Source organism: Stenella coeruleoalba (genome assembly GCF_951394435.1).
Source record: "Stenella coeruleoalba genome assembly, chromosome: 9".
Taxonomy (NCBI): domain Eukaryota; kingdom Metazoa; phylum Chordata; class Mammalia; order Artiodactyla; family Delphinidae; genus Stenella; species Stenella coeruleoalba.
The window spans coordinates 77,564,282-77,588,046 of NC_137155.1; the positions used below are offsets into that span (position 1 = coordinate 77,564,282).

Genomic DNA, 23,765 nt, shown 5'->3' on the forward strand with positions numbered 1-23,765 from the left:
GTTTTGCACAGTACGTGGCACAGGTGTATTCAAATGGCACCGTGAAAGTCAGAAAATCTGGATTCACACTGATCTCAGATGCTTACCAAATATACAACAGTGGACAAGTCATTGAAACCTCTGTGAGCTTCAGTTTCTATTCATGGAATTTGTGGGTAGTAATATTTTCACTGTTTAGCATAAAGATACTGGAAGAAGAAAAAATAGATATTTTTGGTAAGCTGTAAGAAGTACCACAGAGGTAATTATAGTAGAGGCTACCAGCAGGTTTTTAAAATTTTATTGAAGTATAGTTGATTTACAATGTTTTGTTTAATTTCTGCTGTATAGTAAAGTGACTCAGTTATACATACATTCTTTTCATATTCTTTCCCATTATGGTCTATCACAGGATATTGAATATATAGCTCTCTGTGCTATACAGTAGGACCTTGTTGTTTATCCATTCTATATATAATGGTTTGCAGCTGCTAATCCCAAACTCCCAGTCCTTCCCTCCAACCACCTGCCCTTTAGCAATGACAAGTCTGTTCTCTATGTCTGTCTGTTTTTGTTTCGTAGATATGTTCATTTATGTCATAGTTTAGATTCCACATATAAGTGATTATCATATGGTATTTGTCTTTCTCTTTCTGACTTACTTCACTTGAGACTACCAGCATTGTTAGTCATAGCAAAGTATACTAAAATATAATCCTTAAAAAAGAGGGTAAAGACTTTTGTAGGAAAAATTGAGAAGCAATTTTTTTACCTTATTTTTCCAACAAAATTTACTTATCAAGAGTTTGAGTACCGAATGTGTGCCACCTGGGAAAATGGTAACTCCCCAAATGTAAATCAGGAATATAGACTCCATAGACGTTAATATAAATCTTAACCCCTTTGAGAACTTCAGAAAGACAAGTCAGCTACAGTCTCACAAGCCAACAATTGTTGGAAATACTACCCAAAGAATAGAAAACCCTGGATCACCTAGCCCAATACTTAAACATTACTACCCACCAATTAGATAATAGAAATAGAAACACTGGAGCTCACAGATGTTCAATGACTTGTCTGTTATGTGTTTGGTAAGCATCTGAGTTCAATGTGAAGCCACATTTCCTGACTTCCTAATAGGCCGCAGTCGTTTCCCAGCTGCCATTTTGAACACTCTTCAGTACTTACATCTCTTTCTGTAACAATCCCAGCAAGCGATCATCTAATTCCATTGGTCGGCAATCTACCAGTAGTAAGCGAATCACCTGGAAAGCTTTTAAAAATATAGATTCTGAAATTCTGATTCAGTAAGCCCAGGGCAGAGCTCTGGGACCCCTCTGTGCAAAATGCTTCCCAAGTGATTGTGAAGTGGGCGGGAATCTGGCCGCCAGTGATGCTGCACTCTCCAGTCCACTCTGTATCTGGGCGGTGCAACCAAACTCCAATAGTATTGGGTTGAAATCTTCCCCACTTCAGTTTCCATGTTAATTCTAGTTTTATCCTTGGGGCCACACACAACACAAGCCTCATCTGTCTTTAGGCCCTTCAAGTGATCTATATTATGGTATGTTTCAAATCTGTTATCACTAAACTTATCCACATCTTTTCATTTGTAGTTTGTACCCAGAACAGCACACCAGCCTCGTTTAGAAACCAAATGGTGATACTCCTTTATTACAGGAAAAATATTCTCATTAACACAGCTTAAGTGTGCCTTTTACTAAACTGACAACAACATATTATGCTTACTTCTTTGTAATACCCTTACGAAAAACACTTACTTTGGAATATATTTATTTTGGAGTAATTTTAGGTTTACACAAAAGTGGCACATGTAGTACAAAGAGCCCCCATGCCCCCCTCACCCGGTTTCTTTTCCTAATGTTAACATGTACAATACCACAGTACTGAACCAAAAATGAGTTTGCTTAATTACATCTTTTTACACAAATTACTTAACCCATTTCTTTCCTCCTGAACACAGACGTTTGGCTTTTCTTTTACTACATGATGCAAGTATAGGCCCTTACATTTCATCTATTAAGATTCAAGGCAAGATTTCATCTTGCAAAACTTTGGCTCAAAGACTCAAGCTTTGGCTACCCTATACTTGTTAAGATATTCTGAGTTGGGCTTCCCTGGTGGCGCAGTGGTTAAGAATCCGCCTGCCAATGCAGGGGACACAGGTTCGAGCCCTGGTCTGGGAAGGTCCCACATGCTGCAGAGAGCAACTAAGCCCACGAGCCACAACTACTGAAGCCCGTGCACCTAGAGACTGTGCTCCGCAACAAGTGAAGCCACTGCAATGAGAAGCCCGTGCACCGCAACGAAGAGTAGCCCCCGCTTGCCGCAACTAGAGAAAGCCCTCACACAGCAACAAAGACCCAATGCAGCCAAAAATAAATTAATTAAAAAAAAAAGATATTCTGAGTCAAGGTTCAGTTAGACAGCATCCACTATTGCCACTAGATTCTTGCCACACACACACATCTGGTGAGTAAGACTTCTATACTTTTACCTTGTTTGACAGGCCTAGGCTTGGGATAACATACACCTCCCTCGGGTTGCATTAAGCCACTTCTGATACATACACACCATCAATTAATTACTAATCCAACCAAGTATCTGTACATCCAGTTACTTTGTTACTCCTGCAAAGATATTTCCCTGCCTCAGAAAACTTCAGACACGCTGCATCTCTATATTTTTAATTTGTACTAGTCTAATACACCTTTGTATGTTGTTCTTCAGCTGAGAGATGTACACTATCTTCACACTGGAAGGAATCCATGCACCAAATGACTCTAAAAGTCCTCAGGAAAAAAGGGAACTCTCTTAACATCTACTGGCCACTCACTGAAGCGGTTAATGACACTGTGTGAAAACTGGTGCCCACAGGAAGTCCACAGAGAATTCCTGATGACTCAGAAACTAAAATCAGAAGAAAGAGAAAGGTGGTATTGTAGTATTATCTCCCCGGGAAGAAAAGAATTCAATTTATCCTCATGAAATTAGTTCCTGGTCTTAAATATTATAAAGTTTAGTGAACAGAATGGCACAAGATAGCAATTTACTATTGAAATCCTGATTAAAAAGGATAAATTAGACATGTGGACCCAGAGATAGCTACACTCAGCTATATCAATCACTGCCAGAAGATTTTTCTAAACAGCTTACTTCTCCCTCAAAGGATGTGAATAATTTCCAATTCTGTTTATCTCTCAAAACCAGGCTGTGGAATCTGTTTTTAAATTGCAAAACAGAATTGACAATGCTTTCAAGGAAGGTGACAAATTCACAGCCATCCTATCACACCAGTGAGCTTCTTAAAATGGGAAAGCCATTAAAAATGTCTTTTAAAAGGCATCAGACTCTTCAAACTTACCTCATAGTAACTCCGAACTGCATTGCAAAACGCTTCATCGGCTACAATCTGGGTTTCCCCATTGAGGAAGGCCTGGAACCGTTCTTTCAGTAACTGCAATTGCTGCTTGTTAAGCTGCAAGGAAAAAGAGGGAATCAGATCAAAAACTAGCCAATCCATGAAACATAATGACTTTTAAAAGTTACATTTGCTACTTGTGTCTAAGATTTCATACCTAGAATTAACTTATGGGTCATTTTAAAAATGTAGGTCACTGCCCCACATACTCTGCGATACCTGATATTGCGATGGAATCCAAATTTCTGCCCCAAACAGAATTCCCGTGATTACTACACTCTAATCCCTCTGTAGAGAGAAGAAAAAAAAAATCTAAAATTCGAATGAGAAACTAACTGGCAGCTGCCCTGAATAGAGAGAGCAGAAGGGACAAGTGCTCTTGGAGGTGAACGGCCAACCATCAGCTTTGGACAAAAGGTGACAGGAAAGACAGAGGGACCCAGAGAAAGAATCCTCTGGAAAAGACATCTGTGGTATGCCAAAAGCCTGGATTCCATGAGTAAACACACCTCAGTGCCTGAGCTGAGATAAAGGAATGATAAGGAGGCGAACAGAGAGGCGATGGGGGGCAGTGAGTGCATCTGGAGGCAGGCTAGGGGAAGGCCGTGATGCATGGAGTGGAGTGGAAGTTCACAACCAGATTTGTTCACCCTGGGTCTACCCATCACAGTTACGGAGGGTGGGTTAGACACGAACCATGACTTACTAAGCATGTCCTCTAGTTATCAACTACAAGAAGAGGCAGCTACTTCATTTGCAGGGCTCACTACAAAACGAGAAAGAGAAGCTCCTTGTTGAGAAAATTAAGTTCAATACAGCAGCAAAAGAGCATTAAACCAAGCATGGGACCCTTCTCAGCAGGAGCCCCAGGTGGCTGCACAGGCTCATCCCCACGAAGCCAGCACCGACTACAGAGGCATCCACTTCACTAGAGGCAGGGTGCGTTAGGTCAAGCAGAAGCATTTTTTTTTAATGCTTAACTGGAGACAGAGCACAGTCTTGCAGATAAAACAACAAATCCTGAGATATATAAGGAACAGAAGGAGTGATCTTTCCATTTCAGTCATCCTCATCAGACTGTTAAAGAACTCAGCCCAGTTCTGGATTCTACAGAGAGATGTGAAGCATTTGGAAACATGCTGAGGATAAAATGATTAAAGGATTAGAAAGACTAAACAAACTGGTCTGATTTGGCTTCCAAAAGAAGGCCGATATGAAGTAAGTTTAAAACTGTTCAAAAGGCTTACTAAAATGCCATTCAAATATGAGACAAGCTCTTTCAAAACACGGGTTTTATTTAGGAGTCTAATAAACAAGACAGCCTGTAAAGAAACTGCTGCTGGTAGTAACAGACTGATAAAGAAGTGTCCTATTGTGCCGCAGTGTAAAAAAAACCCCTTGCCCCGAGCAGTGGAGAGAGGAGACCATTCCATTTCTTTAGTAAGGTTACCTTCTTCATTTTAGGGAAAGCTAAACCAAGCTGAAAAGCAGGAATGTCACCACTATATTACACTCTCCATTTCTATAATATGAAGAGAATGAAAGCAGGAACCTTTCCTGTATGTGTACTAGCAAGGCAAATTAAGCCCATGCCTTTAGCTCTCTAAACATGGCTCACAAAAGGGACCAGATGAAAGCAGGACAGCAACTGCTGAGAATGAAATGGCTGAGAGCAGTCTAGTTGCCAAGCCCTGGGAACCGCCAAGAAGGGCTTCAACTTGCAAACCAACTGTCCAGGTAAAATAATGTAAATGGAAATGTACACAGGGCAATGACAATGACCTGGAGGGGACCTTAATGATCATTTGTCCCAACTCCCTCATTCGATAAATAAAGTAAATATTGTTCAAAAACTACAACCTAGGGATATCTTCCTTCAATTTTCTTCTTTCAGAGGCATTTTATTCTTTAAGAACTAAATCTTTTCAATTTCTAGTTTGCCAGTGTTTAAGTTCAGCCATTGTGGCAGTGAGTTATGTTGTGGTGATTATGGTGTGGGAAATTCAAGCATATGAATCAAGAGAAGGAGATGGCACAAACCATCTTCTTGGAAACTAACAATGGTGGTGTAGTTCACAAAACACGCCAGAGGCACGTGGCTAAGTATAAGGCTTCAACTTTTTTTTTTTTTTTTTTTCCGGTACGCGGGCCTCTCACTGTTGTGGCCTCTCCCGTTGCGGAGCACAGGCTCCGGACGCGCAGGCTCAGTGGCCATGGCTCACGGGCCCAGCCGATCCACGGCATGTGGGATCTTCCCGGACCGGGGCACGAGCCCGTGTCCCCTGCATCGGCAGGCGGACTCTAAACCACTGCGCCACCAGGGAAGCCCAGGCTTCAACTTTTTTATGAATAAAAATTACTGCAGTTACATTTAAGACATAAAATGACAGCCATATCATAACGATATACAAACAGTCAATAAATGGATACTCCATTAGTACAGAGAAAAGGTCTACAATTCTACATAAAAGAGATAGGAAGGAAAAAAGGCAATTTAGAATCTAGCAGTGGGAAAGCAGTCGGAAAGAATTTCCTAAAAGCTACTGGCATTATCAAAATAAACTATGCTATACATCAACAGATGAGACCAATATAATAAACCCATGAAATAGATCCAAATACAACCAGAACTGTACTATAAAATACCTTTATTCCACCTCAAATCAGTAGTAAAAGATGGTTTCTTCAATCAATGATGTTAGAATAACTGGGTAGCCATGGAGAAAAATATTAAGTTGGACCATAACACATGGTTACAGCCCAAATGAATGAAAACTTCTAATGTAAAAAAAGACCAAACCGTAAAGGTATTAGAAGAAATGGGAGAATTCCTTTAAACACGGGCATGAGAAAGATCTTTTTAAGCATGAATCAACATCTACAGGTCATAAATTTAGCTGCCTAAACATTAAAAATAGATTTAGTACTGTAGTAATCATTTTGCAATATATGTGTATCAAATCATCACATTATACTCCTTAAACCTATACAATGTTATGTCAAATATATCCTTTTTTAAATAAATAAATACATCTAGCATGGCAAAACATACCATAAATAAAATCATTGGAAAAAAAGACTTAACAGAAAAAAAAAAAAGACAAAAAACTTGCAACTCATACCCTAAAGAGCTAGTTTACCCTAAAGAGCTAGTTTTCAAACATATAGATCCTAGAAATTGACAAGAGTCTAACCTATAAGCCAACAGAAAGACAGGCAACATGGATGTACTCAGAGAAATGACTCAAGCTATGAAAACATGCCTAACTTACTTTACAGTTTTCTTTTCCAAATGAAGTCTACCTGAGAGCAGAAGGCTCCTGGGAAGATGGTGGAGCAGGAAGCACCAGAAATCTGTCTCCCAGGGGCTTCCCTGGTGGAGCAGTGGTTGAGAGTCTGCCTGCCAATGCAGGGGACACGGGTTCGAGCCCTGGTCTGGGAGGATCCCACATGCCGCGGAGCAACTGGGCCCGTGAGCCACAATTACTGAGCCTGCGCGTCTGGAGCCTGTGCTCCACAACAAGAGCGGCCGCGACAGTGAGAGGCCCGCGCACCGCAATGAAGAGTGGCCCCCTCTTGCCGCAACTAGAGAAAGCCCTTGCACAGAAACGAAGACCCAACACAGTCAAAAATAAATAAATAAATAAATAAAATTTTAAAAAAAGAAAAAAAAGAAATCTGTCTCCCACCCTAGACAACAGCTGCATCCGCAGTATGTACCTGATGTAAATATTCTGGAACTCTGGAGTATACTTAAAGGCTTGCAACATGAAAGGGGAGGCTTGACTGGAAACTGCAGTTAACTCTATAATCAATTTCAGCTCTGCACAGTAGCACTTCCCACCCCTCAAGCCCCACATTAGCAAAAAACAAAACAAAAAAATGCCGACCACCTAACTTTTCATAAATAAAGGAGTAAATACTACTACATCAAACTGTGGTAATACTATTAGCTTTATAAAGAAGTATGACAAAGTTCTCTTATGTACTGATGTGAAAATATCCTCAAAATATCTTGGGGAAGGAAACAGTATAGAACAGTATTTAAAATAAGCCACCACTTCCATAGAAAAGGGACAAAAATCAGAACATGTATTTGCTTCCATATACAGACAAACTATGGAAGAAGGATGGCCTTGGACACTGGACAGATGGAAAATAAGGATGAAAAAGATCTTTCAACCTATATCACTTTATTCATTTTAAGTTTTAAATCACAGGACCCTTCTTACATACTCAAATTTTAATTTACATTTAAATTAAGCTTTAGGGCTTCCCTGGCGGTACAGTGGTTGAGAGTCCACCTGCCGATTCAGGGGACATGGGTTCGTGCCCCAGTCCGGGAAGATCCCACATGCAGCGGAGCGGTTGGGTCCGTGAGCCATGGCCGCTGAGCCTGCGCGTCCGGAGCCTGTGCTCCGCAGCGGGGGAGGCCACAACAGTGAGAGGCCCGCATACCGCAAAAAAAAAAAAAAAGAAAAAAGAAATTAAGCTTTAAGAGCCACTTTACACATTTTTAAACTCAGAACAATTATGACTCATTGCAGACAGCTTAAATCTGATCATCCTGCAGAAAGACTGAACAAACCAATTGACTTTTTTAAATTTCTCTTGATTTGAACTTGATTTGATTTGAACTTGATTTGATTTGAACTTGATTTGATTTGAACTTTTTTAAATTTCTCTTGATTTGAACTTGACTGTATATCCACCCACCCCCCTTTTATTTATTTATTTATTTTTTTAACATTTCAAGGTTGAGGATTTCAAAGAAACAGAAAGAGTCAGGAAAGAACCATAATAATCATGCTACTCAACATTCTAATCAATGCATTAATCTTTACAAAATCCATACCAAGTGATCTCTCGGTCTCCATTTGAGCCTACTGAAACTAAAATACACACAGACATACACACCCTACCTTTATACCTTGCAATGAAGCCTACTTTAATTTTAGACAACTATGAAGGATTGAAACCTGCTTCCTTATGCCTTGCATAAATCCTAGTTCTATACTACCTAAGACCAAACAAACTAAACGTTACTTTGCTTCTTCAACATAGCAATTCAGGAAGTTGGAGACAAGTACTAGATTATTTGAGTCTTCTCTTTTCTAGAATAAACTTTACCAGTTCCCCCAGCATCCTAAGAGTACTCTCCAGTTTGCCCATAAATGAAGCATTACATAGCTAAATAAAACTTATTTACATAAAACTAAATATAAGAAAGTACTTTGAAAGCTATAACATCATGAAACTCATTACAACAGCCATGTCCCTTCCAAAATATACTCAACAGACTGATGATGATTCTCCTAGGATCATGTGGCCAACACAGAGACAAGTGGGAGGGCCACTTCTCACATTCTAAGTACTCTATGTCTATTAATTCAAACGAAAAACAAATTAACTCTTCTTGGCAGTCACATCAACTGACTCACATCGTGCTTACGATCAACAAAAATTCTAAAACATTCTTACATGTGCTTCATTGAGCCGTGTTTCCATCCTGGCTAGATTTATTTGGTCCATGGTTCCAGTTGATTCAGTTTTTTCTTTAGAATTCTGATTCCTTCACCCTGTGACCAAAGAACCCTCCTAGTTTTGTTATACCACTAACATAATAATGTGCTATCCATATTCTTCATCGTCCAGATCATTATAAAAATATTCATCAATTCAGGATTAAGCAAGAGGGAAACCTGTCATATGCATACCTCCTGTCTGACACAACCAATTAACATTTTGGAGGGCAGCCGGTTTTATTAGTCAGCCCATATATTAGTTTTGCCCATATACTGTCTTCACCCTAGTATATTTACTAATGAAGAAAATATTTTTCAGAAGTAAAAAAACTGACCACCAGAAATTATCTAATGGGAATTTTAAGAAGAGCTTTTTATATGAAACCAAATTGCAAAAACTTAACTGGAACATAAATATCCTTGCAAACATCTAAATACAACCAAGAGATTTACCTTATAAAAAGAACACTTCAATTACTGACAGTAAAAGCTAAGTTTCATAAATCTTGGCTGGCAGTGATAATTTATCCATAATAAAAGTGGCCTCAGAAAAAATACTTAATTTCTTGAGTTCAGAGATGTCTTATGCAACCTAGAGCATTTTTTGTTTTGGGGTTTGTTTTTTTTTTGTCCCTGTTCAAATTATATCCTAGCCTTTCCATTCTAAGTCATGATCAGCTGAAGCCTTATGCCTGGATCTTGACTGCAGCAGGAGATCACCCATTATGCTACTCAGGAACCTGGCAACCACTGCTGTGCAGAGCCTACCTGGCCCTGCAGCCCCGTCATGAGTCTGAACACTCATGGTGGGGCTGCATGACCTCCTGGTAAGTGAAGGAGGCCAAGGTCAGACCCTATAGCACAGTGGCAGGTGACCAGTGGGTAGGTACTTCCTCCGGGAGGGTGGGTGTCGGTGTACGCACAAACCTTAAAGAAAGTAGAAAGACAAGCACTTCTCAAGGAGGTGAAAGGATTTATTCCAGGCACAGATGGTCTCTGAAATGCACAAAGGCATAGCTTTAACACCCGTTAATGAGATATAGCAAAGACATTAGCAGGAAAAGACTATAGGATAGGTATTGTTTTCTTTTCCCCTTCCTATGGACACTCTACCAGAAAGATCTGCATAAAACCACTGAGGCAAAATCATCAGAGCCTTTCTGAAACAGACCTCCCCCAACTGCATGTGGGAATAGAACAACAAAGAGCCTCTGGCCCATTTCACACGTTATAATACCCTGTGGGAGTCACTGCTATTAACAATTTCCTATCCAAATAATTTCTCACTCTCTTCTACAGCTGCAGATACTTGGGACAGTGAATATGCCTATCTAAGACTACAAATACCAGCCTCACTTGACAGTGGACATGGTCAAGTGACTAAGTTAAAGCCAACAAGATGTAAGCAAAAGTATATGTGACTTGCAGAAAACCATAAACGGTAGCTGAAGCAAGCACTTTCTGCCTCCTTCTCTTTCCTCTTTTCCCACTGGCTGGAATTTGATGTGCTAGCTGGGAATGTAAGCTTGCCCATGAAGATGGTGAAGCAACAAATAAGAGCCTGAGACTCTCCCAAACGTGAAGCAGCCATTACAACCCTGGACTGCCACCTCCCAACTTGCTTTATGTGAGAGAGAGAGAAACATCTATAGGTACAGATCACTCTTGGGGGCAGGGGGAGCTGGGCTTGCGTGCACTGGTCATATGTGACTGAACCAAATCCTAACTGATAGAAATCCCAATGAGATACCCCGTCAGGGAGGAAATGCCACAGCACTACCATCCCTGGCTAGTAGGTTTATCTCAATTTACTCTACAACAAAATCTTCTTTCCATATGTTATCTTATATGAAAAACTCCTCATCCAGTGAACTTGCCCCAATGAACAGTGAACACCAGATTCTAAGTGCCTGAGGTAGACTACAAATAAAGTTAGTTTGACAGACTGAGTTCTACTGTCCCACAGTATTGAAAAGGGGAAATTTTAGAAAGCCCCAGATTTGCAAATACCGCTTTAACATATTTTATAATAAAAGCTATACTAAATGATGAGTACAGAGCAGAAAACTCCCACTGCACTGTGAACAAATGGGTCCCAGGCTAGGCTTGCCCAGCTGCTAAGTATGACTTCTATCCACACTCTCACTGACCTCCTAGTTGAATTCAAGCCTCAGCAAAATTACAAGTCACTACAGGGGACTGGCTTGGGGGAGGGGAGCTGCTGGTGAACACTGAAACTAGGGAAGTTAAATCCATGATTCTATGAATTTCCTTGCTGCACTGTACTGAGCACACTTCACGCATGTCTCATTAAATCTCCCTAAATCTTCTAGAAAGTTCATCCTCATTTCACAAATGAGGAAGTTAAGCATCTCACCTAACTTCACATCTAGGAAGTGACAAGGGCAGAATCTCAACCAGTAACCTGATCTAAAGCATATATTCTTTCCAACCTCCACATTATTCTGTTTCCCTCACAGCCACGCTTTTTTTTTCAATAAGAGGTATGTAATTCCTGCATGTATTTGCTTATTTAACTCCTCCCACTACAATAAAACTAACTTTAGGATAAGAACTTCATTGTACCTCACAGCACTAATCCCATACTAAAATAGTGCCTCAAACCTCTACAATGGATGAGGAAACAGTCTATTATGGATATCTTTATTCATTTCATTATTTAATAAGGTTATATATGACTAACAGGGCATTAGAGTGAGTAAGAGCACAGGCTCTGGTTTAAGACTACTGTCTGTATCAGGATCCCCCACAATTTGTAGGGTCTTCCACAGGTCATTAACCTCAAGTTGTTCACCAAGACAGCAAGGAGAGTAATAATGAACATTTCGTAGGGTTGTTGTCAGAAACACATGGTGGGGACTTCCCTGGCAGTCCAATGGTTGAGATTTCACCTTCCACTGCAGGGGGTGAGGGAGCTAAGATCCCACATGCCTCCGGGCCAAAAAAACAAAACACAGAAGCAATACTGTAACTAATTCAACAGACTTTAAAAATGGTCCACATAAAAAAAAAGTCTTAAAAAGAAACACATGGTGATGTTATTTCAACAACTTAAAGAAGCACCAGACAAAGCTGAATCTTAACATGGATGCAGGCACAAGCCTCTCAGATAGCCTCATCCACCAGAGGGCAGAGAGCAGAAGCAAGAGCTACAGTCCTGCAGCCTGTGGAACAAAAACCACATTCACAGAAACACAGGCAAAAGGAAAAGGCAGAGGGCTATGTACCAGATGAAGGAACAAGATAAAACCCCAGAAAAACAACTAAATGAAATGGAGATAGTCAACCTTCCAGAAAAAGAATTCAGAATAATGATAGTGAGGATGATCCAGGAGCTTGGAAAAAGAAAGGAGTCAAAGATCAAGAAGATGCAAGAAATGTTTAACAAAGACCTAGAAGAATTAAAGAACAAGGACCTAGAAGAATTAAAGAAAAAACCAAGACGAACAACACAATAACTAAAATGAAAAATACACTAGAAGGAATCAAGAGCAGAATAACTGAGGCAGAAGAACAGATAAGTGACCTGGAAGACAGAATGGTGGAATTCACTGTTGTGGAACAGAATAAAGAAAAAAGAAAGAAGAGAAATGAAGACAGCCTAAGAGACCTCTGGGACAACATTAAACACAACATTCGCATTACAGAAGTCCCAGAAGGAGAAGAGAGAGAGAAAGGACCAGAGAAAATATGTGAATAGATTACAGTCGAAAACTTCCCTAACATGGGAAATGAAATAGCCACCCAACCCCAGGAAGTGCAGAGAGTCCCAGGCAGGATAAAACCAAGGAGAAACACTCTGAGACACATACTAATCAAACTGACAAAAGCTGAACACAAAGAAAAATTACTGAAACCAACAAGGGAATAACACAAATAACATACAAGGGAACTCCCATAAGGTTAAAAGCTGATTTCTCAGCAGAAACTCTACAAGCCAGAAGGGAGTGGAACGATAAATTTAAACTGATGAAAGGGAAGAACTACAACCAAGATTACTCTACCTGGCAAATATCTCATTCAGATTCGACAGAGAAGTCAAAAGCTTTACAGACAAGCAAAAGCTAAGAGAATTCAGCACCACCAAACCAGCTCTGCAACAAATGCTAAAGGAACTTCGCTAAGTGGGAAACACAAGAGAAGGAAAGACCTACAAAAACAAACCTGTAACACTTAAGAAAATGGTCATCGGAACATACATATCAATAATTACCTTAAATGTGAATGGGTGAAATGCTCCAACAAAAGACACAGGCTTGCTGAATGGATACAAAAACAAGACCCATATATATATATGCTGTCTACAAGAGACCCACTTCAGACCTAGGGGCACAGACAGGCTGAAAGTGAGTGGATGGAAAAAGATATTCCATGCAAATGGAAATCAAAAGAAAGCTGGAGTAGCAATACTCCTATCAGATAAAGTAGACTTTAAAATAAAGAATGTTACAAGAGACAAGGAAGCACACTACATAATGATCAAGGGATCAATCCAAGAAGAAGATATAACAATTATAAGTATATATGCACCCAACACAAGAGCACCTCAATACATAAGGCAACTGCTAACAGCTATAAAAGAGGAAATCCACAGTAACACAATAATAGTGGGGGACTTTAACACCTCACTTACACCAATGGACAGATCATCCAGACAGAAAATTAATAAGGAAACAGAAGCTCTAAATGACACAATAGACCAGATAGATTTAATTGAAATTTATAGGACATTCCATCCAAAAATAGCAGATTACACTTTCTTCTCAAGTGCACACAGAGCATTCTCCAGGACAGATCATATCTTGGTTCACAAATCAAGCCTCAGTAAATTTAAGAAAATTGAAATCATATCAAGCATCTTTTCTGACCACAACACTCTGAGATTAGAAACCAATTACAGGGGAAAAAACGTAAAAAACATAGACACATGGAGGCTAATCAATACGTTACTAAATAATAACCGAGATATCCCTGAAGAACTCAGAAAGGAAACCAAAAACACCTACAGACAAATGAAAACGAAAACACAACAATACAAAACCTATTGGATGCAGCAAAAGCAGGTCTAAGAGGGAATTTTATAGCAATACAATCCTACCTCAAGACACAAGACAAAACTCAAATAAACAATCTAACTTTACACCCAAAAGAACTAGAGAAAGAAGAACAAACAAAACCCAAAGTCAGTAGAAGGAAAGAAACCATAAAGATCAGAGCAGAAATAAGTGAAATAGAAACAAAGAAAACAATAGCAAAGATCAATAAAACAAAAAGGTGGTTCTTTGAGAAGATAAAGAAAATTGATAAACAATTAGCTAGACTCATCAAGAAAAAGAGGGAGAGGACTCAAATCAATAAAATTAGAAATGAAAAAGGAGAAGTAACAACATACACCGCAGAAATGCAAAGCATCATAAGAAATTACTACAAGCAATTCTATGCCAATAAAATGGACAACCTGGAAGAATGGACAAATTCTTAGAAAGGTATAACCTTACAAGACTGAACCAGGAAGAAACAGAAAATTTGAGACCAATCACAAGTAATGAAATTGAAACTGTGGTTAAAAATCTTACAACAAATCAAAGTACAGGGCCAGATGGCTTCACAGGTGAATTCTATCAAACATTCAGAGAAGAGTTAACACTCATCCTTCTCAAACTCTTCCAAAAAATTGCAGAACACTCCCAAATTCATTCTATGAGGCCACCATCACCAACATACCAAAACCAGAAAGAGATACAAAAAAAAGAAAATTAAAAAACCAATATCACTGACGAATATAGATGAAAAAATCCTCAACAAAATACTAGTAAACAGAATCCAACAACACATTAAAATGATCACACACCATGATCAAGTGGGGTTTAGCCCAGGGATGCAAGGATTCTTCCATATACGCAAATCAATCAATGTTATACACCATATTAACAAATTAAAGAATAAAAACCATATGATCATCTTAATAGATGCAGAAAAAGCTTCTGACAAAATTCAACACCCATTTATGATAAAAACTCTCCAGAAAGTGAGCACAGAGGGAAACTACCTCAACATAATAAAGGCCATATATGACAAACCCACAGCAAATGTCATTCTCAATGGTGAAAAACTGAAAGCATTTTCTCTAAGATCAGGAACAAGACAAGGTTGTCCACTCTCACCACTATTATTCAACATAGTTTTGGAAGGCCTAGCCACGGAAATCAGAGAAGAAAAAGAAATAAAAGGAATCCAAACTGGAAAAGAGGACGTAAAACTGTCACTGTTTGCAGATGACATGATGCTATACATAGAGAATCCTAAAGATGCTACCAGAACACTACGAGAGCTAATCAATGAATCTGGTAAAGTTGCAGGATACAAAATTACTGCACAGAAATCTCTTGCATTCCTATACACTAACACTGAAAGATCAGAAAGAGAAATTAAGGAAACAATCCCATTCCATTCACCACTGCAACAAAAAGAATAAAATACCTAGGAATAAACCTACCTAAGGATGTAAAAGACCTGTACTCAGGAAACTATAAGACACTGATGAAAGAAATCAAAGATGACACAAACAGATGGAGAGATACACCACGTTCTTGGATTGGAAGAATCAATACTGTGAAAATGACTATACCACCCAAAGCAATCTACAGATTCAATGCAATCCCTATCAAGTTACCAGCAGCATTTTTTACAGAACTAGAACAAAAAAATCTTAAAATTTGTAATGAGACACAAAAGACCCCGAATAGCCAAAGCAGTCTTGAGGGAAAAAAGTGGAGCTGGAGGAATCAGACTTCCTTTCTTCAGACTATTCTACAAAGCTACAGTAATCAAGACAATCTGGTACTGGCACAAAAACAGAAATATAGATCAATGGAACAGGATAGAAAGTCCAGCGATAAACCCACACACCTATGGTCAACTAATCTATGACAAAGGAGGCAAGGATATACAATGGAGAAAAGACAGTCTCTTCAATAAGTGGTGCTGGGAAAACTGGACAGCTACATGTAAAAGAATGAAATTAGAATGCTCCCTAACACCATACACAAAAATTAACTCAAAATGGATTAAAGACCAAAATCTAAGACCGGACACTATAAAACTCTGAGGAAAACATAGGAAGAACACTCAGACATAAATCACAGCAAGATCTTTTTTGATCCACCTCCTAGAGTAATGGAAATAAAAACAAAAATAAACAAATGGGACCTAACGAAACCTAAAAGCTTTTGCACAGCAAAGGAAACCATAAACAAGACGAAAAGACAACCCTCAGAATGGGAGACAATATTTGCAAATGAATTAACAAAGGATTAATCTCCAAAATATATAAACAGCTCATGCAGCTCAATATTAAAAAAATAAACCCAATCCAAAAATGGGCAGAAGATCTAAATAGACATTTCTCCAAAGACAACATACAGATGGCCAAGAAGCACATGAAAAGCTGCTCAACATCACTAATTATTAGAGAAATACAAATCAAAAGTACAGTGAGGTATCACCTCATACCAGTTAGAATGGGCATCATCAGAAAATCTACAAACAACAAATGCTGGAGAGGGTGTGGAGAGAAGGGGATGCTCTTGCACTGTTGGTGGGAATGTAAATTGATACAGCCACTATGGAGACCAGTATGGAGGTTCCTTAAAAAACTAAAACTAGAATTACTATATGATGCAGCAATCCCACTACTGGGCATATACCCAGAGGAAAACATAATTCAAAAAGACACATGCACCCCAATGTTCATTGCAGCACTACTGACAACAGCCAGGCCATGGAAGCAACCTAAATGCCCATTGACAGACAAATGGATAAAGGAGACGTGGTACAAACATACAATGGAATATTACTCAGCCATAAAATGGGACGAAATTGGGTCATTTGTAGAGACGTGGATGGATCTAGAGACTGTCATACAGAGTGAAGTAAGTCAGAAAGAGAAAAACGAATATATGTGGAACCTAGAAAAATGGTACAGATGAACCGGTTTGCAAGGCAGAAATAGAGACACAGATGTAGAGGACAAATGTATGGACACCAAGGGGGGAAAGTTAGGGGGTGGGGGTGGGGTGTTGGGATGATTTGGGAGATTGGGATTGACACATATACACTAATATGTATAAAATAGGCAACTAATAAGAACCTGCTGTCTAAAAAATAAATAAATTAAATTAAATTAAAAAAAAAAAAGATGGATGCAGATGAACAATCAACAATAGACTGTCCGGAGCTGGGTTGTCCCATCGAGGAGCCACTAACCACACGTGGCTATTGAGCACTTGAAACGCGGCCAGCCCAACTCAACACACACTCTATGTCGAAACACATCCTGGATTCATATACCCTACACAAGAAAAAGAAGATTACGAAACATCTCACTAACACTTGCATAGTGGTTACATGTTGAAAAAGTGTTTTGGCTACATGGGGTAAAATAAATTATTAACATGACCTTTATCATTTTAATAATGTTTTAATATTGCTACTAGAAAACTCTGAAGTACCTGTGTGGCTCCCGCTATATTTCAATTGAACAGCACGGGTATAGAGAAATGTGCGAGGTGGTGAAATGTCCCTTGAAGACACCAGTGAACGAAGCCTCGCTGCACCAGGCAAAACAGGGGTGGCCTCACTCACAGCAGCAGGCCCCACGGTATAAAGCTTGTGACGAAGCCTGTGGTATAACTGATTGAAGAGAAACGGAACAAAGGCCCAAATGCAAAACCTAGGTATTTGCCTAGCGTTTTTCACTGTCAGAGAGTGAAGTAGGTGTTATTAAGTCCCATGTTATGGATAAGAAAACAAACTTGAGAGGTGAAGATACAAAATCAGTTAGCTCACAGAACTAGGACCCTAACCTAGGTCTCTCCTGAATCCAAGCCCACATTTTTTACCTGACCCTGCGTGCCCCCATCCCATTGGTATGTCCTTACATGACTGAGCCTTCATTCAGCCTACTCTTACAAAAGACAATCAAGCTAAGTACTGAGGAGTCATTCAACAGAACTGTCTCATACTCCAGAACATGGCGATAGGTAGGTGAGAGAGAACATTGGCAAGTCTTGTTGGTGATTATCTTCCCCAAATCTGCTTTTTCATTAGCATCTGTTTCACCCACCAGAGTGAAACAGATCTATGACAGTAACTTCTAATCGTCCCCATTAATAACACAACCTCATCAAAAGCAAAACCAATTGTGATGGTTAATTTTATGTGTCAACTTGACTGAACAAGGGGACACCCAGAAAGCTGGTAAAAAGTTATTTCTGAGTGTGTCTATCACGGTGTTTCTAGAAGAGATTAGCATTTGATTCAGTAGACCGAGTAAAGAGATCCACCCTCACCAACGTGGGCAGGCATCACATAATTCATTGGCAGCTGAATACAACAAAAAAGGTTAAGGAAGGGCAAATTCTCTCTCTTTCCTTGAGCTGGGAGGTCAATCTTTTCTGGCCCGGGGACATCAGAGCTCCTGCTTCTTGGGGCCTTTCAACTTAGACTGAAGTATCCCACAAGCTTTCCTGGCTTCTCCAACTTGCAGAAGTCAGACTGTGGGACTATTTGGCCTCCGTACTGCATGAGCCAATTCCTATATGATGTTTACATATATAATCTCCTATTGGGCTTCTATCTCTAGAGAACCCTGACTAATACACCAATCACCAAAAATAATAACAGCCTTAGCAATCTAGCAATTCAGAGATAACTGGGGGCTGGGAATGGGGGGCAGGGTAGAAGGTTCGAAGAGAAACAAACCTTAGGAGCTACTCTGAGAACTTCTTACTACAATCAAAAGTCACTCCTTCCCCCATTAAGGTCTGACAAAAGTCAATACATCATGAGGGAACTGCCCTTTTGAGACAATATAATTTCCCCCTGACTAAACTTAATGTGTAATTTAATACCCAGTAGCTTATACTAATACCCAATAGGTTATACTAATTGACAACTTACTACATAAGAAGCACATTTCTAACCTCATTACAAGTATTATTTTAAACTTCCTATAAGGTGGGTTTTTTGTTTCAAATAGGAGGAAGCGAAGACCCAGAGAAATAAATAAAGTGGTCCAGTTCATGCGATTTAGGGGCAGGGACAGGTACACCTACTAGCATGCTCTTAGCCACTGGCTACCCTTGGGGTTTCTTCTGGAACTCCCCAAATCACATCTCCATACCCAGGTAAAGACACGGGGCTACCAGAGCCTGGGAAAGCTGACCATGGGATTTGATGGGACTGAAGAGGCAAGTAAAGGCTCCCCTTCTTCCCATTTACCTCCAAAACATCATCTCATTCTCATCCACATTACTGAGCCTTTGCAAACACTTCCTCCTGCCTGGAATATCCTTTCATCCTTTAGGAACATAACTCAGATGAAACCTCCTAGAAATCATCTTCCTTCAGCTCCCCCCAAATTAAGTCAACTCATCCTCTCTGTCACTTCTGCACCGCATACATTCATCTATCATTTGCTTAATGTGGCTTTCTCCTTACTAGGGTACAGACCCCTTAAACAGCAATGCCAGTCATCTCTATATCCCCCTTCCCCACTCAGTACAATGTTTGTTGATTATGAATTTATCTATTGGTGAAGAAAATCCAGAGTGGAAGACAATATCACCATTCAATACTGCTTTTCTGGGAATGTATCCTGTCACAGCCATTGACAAAAGACACTAGCAGTGATATAATTGAGTGAGGCATAGGGAACAAACAGTCTTAGAAAAGAATTCCAAGATAGCTTATGTGTTATCCAAATAATAAGTTCCTGGCCAGACTCTGTGAAGCCTGAAGAAAAAGCAAAGGATTTCTTGGTTGAGCTGCAGTGTGAGTGGTTCTGTTATGCAGATGATATTGTTCTTAGGCAGGAAGAACTCTGTGCCTCAGAACCACCTGGTATTGCATGAAAATGTTCTGTATGCTGAAAACATATTTGAATGAAACAGTGATTTTATATTCATTATAAGGAATTCAGACGGGCTCAGCAGTAGACACATGCTGGCCTAAAAGCTCAGACACACTGACCAGCTCCAAGCCCAACGGCCTTTTCCAGTAGACAGTTAAGTCGTTTGAAATAGTTCCTTTTGAAAGAAGAAAACATGATATAAATTTGCTTTCCAAAGAAGTGTTTGAAGTTTTTACTTTCTTTCTAAAGTAGGTATGTCAAGGATGAGAAATGTCTCGCTATAAAGGGAAAACGGAAGAATAGGAAGGAAGGTAAAGAACTTTCAGCTTGCCATCTTTGTGGACCCATCCTTCTGACACACACAGCGGTAGAATCTCAAAAGAAAAGCATTAAGTCTACCTTCCTCCTTTAATTTAGTGAGGGTGCATGTGACTGAAGGTTGCAGAAGCCCCAACTCAAAATAGCCTGTTAAACAATAAAAAGGCTGATCATCACATTTCTCAACAAGTCCAAAGGTAAGAGGGTTCCAGAGTCAGTTAACTTGGTCACTCGATGAAGTCACCAAGGACCCAAGCCTTATCAGTAAGTCTATATCCTCCATATGTTGGCTTGTTCTCAGATCTACTGTCTCCAAAGAATTCCATATTAACTCTACGCAAAGCATCCTCACAACAATAACGAAGGATTGAAGAAAATATTTTCATTCTGAAAAATGGAAAGAGGGAGGAGAAAACTTTCCCAGAAACAGCACACCCTCCAGCAGATCTTCCCCCACAGGTCACTGGCCAGAAATGATTCATGCATCCATTCCTAAAGGAACCAGGGAGGGAAAGTAAAGGAAATATCATGACTGACCAATGAAAAGTCACCCAGAGACAAGAAGAATCCAGCCACTCCTGTAGAAAAATAGGGACTATGTATCTGAATAAAACCAAAGGCCTGCTAAGGAAGAAGAGGAGCTAGAGCATGGCTACTGTGTGGGCAACACACTGCTGTTCTGTCCTGACCTGTCCAATAAGGAGGCCTGAACTGGAAAACCACACTCAAAATATCAAGACTAATATCTCCTTATGTCTAACACAAATTCCCTAAGAAATAACAAAATTCTGCCTCTACCTAGAACAGAAATCTTAGCTGCAACAACTTTAAAATTTTCAAAATAAGTTAAATCATACTGACTACTGCATTTGTATCTACATACTTAGGGACAAAAATGCCAGGGTTGGGCTTCCCTGGTGGCGCAGTGGTTGAGAGTCCGCCTGCCGATGCAGGGGACACGGGCTCGTGCCCCGGTCCGGGAAGATCCCACATGCCGCGGAGCGGCTGGGCCCGTGAGCCATGGCCGCTGAGCCTGCGCGTCCGGAGCCTGTGCTCCGCAACGGGAGAGGCCACAGCAGTGAGAGGCCCGCGTACCGCAAAAAAAAAAAAAAAAAAAAAAAAATGCCAGGGTCACATTGCTCCCTTAACAATGAAAATTATTTCGTATTTATTTCCTTCTTTAACTTTACAAAATTTATCCAGCAAAAAAATGCTATACTACCTCTAAGACATCATATATGTTGGCAAACTCAAGGATCTGTGAAGATTAAACAGATAAAAATCCTCTTCAAGAGTAACATTAAAAGAACTGAACACCTAGACTAGCATGATATAAATATGTGCTTTAGACTTCTGGATTCTAAAAGCAATTCTGAATTCAAGTACAGAAGACTGCTGATAAATAAAGGCAAATGCTTAGCACATCTGTTCACCAAGCGAGGTCAAATAAGGAGAATATATAATGATTTTCTGATTAAGAGAGAAAAGCAAAATGAGGGTCTATTCTACCACTTACGAAGCTAGTTTTCAAGTGATAAACAAGAAAAAAAAAACAACAGGTAGAGGGAGTTTCAAGGATGGCAGAGTAGAAGTACCCTGAGCTCACCTCCTCTCACAGGCACACCAAAATTACAGCCATTTACAGAACAACTAGGGGGCGGCCCCACCTACCAGTGGTCCAACACCAGCTCTGGGACATCTGGGCCCTGCAGCCAGACCCCAGGACATGGCTCTGCTCACTAGTAGGCAGGTACCAACCTCAGGATCACCTGGACCCCAACTCCGCCCTCCAGTGAGCCAGCACTAGCCCCGGGAACCCTGAGGGTTGCCCAGCCGGCCGCCTCATGAACCAGCCCCCCAATCAGTAGTTGGCAGCCTCAAAAGAAGGCAGGACCTGGCAGCCAACCAGATCAGGAGCTGGCCATGCCTACCAGACCACCCATACCAGTCAGCCTGTCACAACCGAAGGATCCACACAGCCCACTTGGAGGGCAATCCTAGAGTGTATAGCTCCAGTGACTAGAGGGGAATGCACTGGCAGGATACACAGGCTGTCTCCCACAAAACGTTACTTCTCCAAGGTTCGGAAATGTAACCAACTTACCAGATACATAGAAATAAAAAAAAAAAAAAAGTTAGGGCTTCCCTGGTGGCGCAGTGGTTGAGAGTCCGCCTGCCAATGCAGGGGACACGGGTTCGTGCCCCAGTCCAGGAAGATCCCACATGCCGCGGAGCGGCTGGGCCCGTGAGCCATGGCCGCTGAGCCTGCGCGTCCGGAGCCCGTGCTCAGCGATGGGAGAGGCCTCAGCAGTGAGAGGCCCGCGTACCGCAAAACAAACAAACAAACAAAAAAAGCCCCAACAAGTTAGGCAAAATGAGGCAACAGAGGAACAAGTTCCAAATGAAGGAACAAGAACTAAGTGAGGTGGAGATAGGCAATCTACCCAAGAAAGAGTTCAAGGTACTGGTGTAAAGATGACTGAAGATGACAGGAGAAGAAGACTGGATGAGCAGGGCAAGAAAGTTAGAATTTTTTTTTTAACAAAGGAAAAATATAAAGGACAACCAAACAGATGAAGAATATAATAAGTGACATGGAAAATACACTAGATGGAATCAACAGTAAACTAAGTGACACAGAGGAATAGATCACTGAGCTGCAAGACAGTCATGGAAATCACTGAAGCTGAACAGAAGAAAAAAGAAAAAGAAATGAGGGCAGGACTTCCCTGGCGGTCCAGTGGTTGAGAGTCCGTGCTTCCAATACAGGGGGCATGAGTTCGACCCCTGGTCAGGGAACTAAGATCCCACATGCCATGTGGTGCAGCCAAAAAAAAAAAAACTAGGAAAAAAAAAGACGAAGGCAGTTTGAGACCTCCAGGACAACATCAAATGTTCCAACATTCAAGTTATAGGGGTTCTAGAAGGAGAAGCAAGAGAGAAAGGGGCAGAGAACATATTTAAAGACATGAAAATTTCCCTAACTTGAGAAAGGAAACAAAGCACAGAGTCCCAAACAGGATCAACCCAAAGAGGGCCACACCAAAATGCACTGTAATTAACACGGCAAATATTAAAGAAAAAGAAAATATTAGAAGTAGCAAGGGAAAAACAACATTAGATTTTTAAAAAAAACCCTCCCATAAGGCTATCAACTGACTTTTCAGCAGAAACTCTGCATACCAGAAGGGATCGACACTAAATATTTAAAGTGAGAAAAGGAAAAACCTACAATCAAGATTACTCTACCCAGCAAGACCCTCATTCAGATTTGATTGAGAGATCAAAAGTACACAGCCAAGCAAAAGCTAAGAGTTCAGCACCACCTAAACTGCTTCACAAGGAATGTTAAAAGGATTTCTGTAGGTGAAAAAGAGAAGGCCAAAACTAGAAACATAAAAGTTACAAAAGGGAAAGTCTCATCAGTAAAGGCAAATATGCAGTAAAGGCAGTAAGTCAACTATGTACAATACTAGCACAGGGAAGTTTTCTTAAAAAGTAATAAAATCACTATATCCACAAGAAGCAATCAAGGCATACACAAAACAGATGTAAACAAAAATAGTAA

At 40.3% G+C, this 23,765-nt stretch overlaps 1 protein-coding gene across 7 annotated transcripts in view; it reads right to left on the reverse strand.

The window, feature by feature from the left end:
• Nucleotides 1-23,765, reverse strand: part of CADPS2 (calcium dependent secretion activator 2) — a 486,383-nt gene that overhangs the window by 376,115 nt on the left and 86,503 nt on the right. For 6 of the 7 annotated variants that reach the window (XM_079931397.1, XM_079931396.1, XM_079931395.1 and 3 more), the window contains one exon: nucleotides 3,365-3,478. In XM_079931397.1, the coding sequence (XP_079787523.1) occupies nucleotides 3,365-3,478 (114 nt within the window). Of the gene's footprint in view, nucleotides 1-3,364; nucleotides 3,479-23,765 lie in introns of those variants that run through there. The other variant, XM_079931400.1, reaches the window with a different exon arrangement.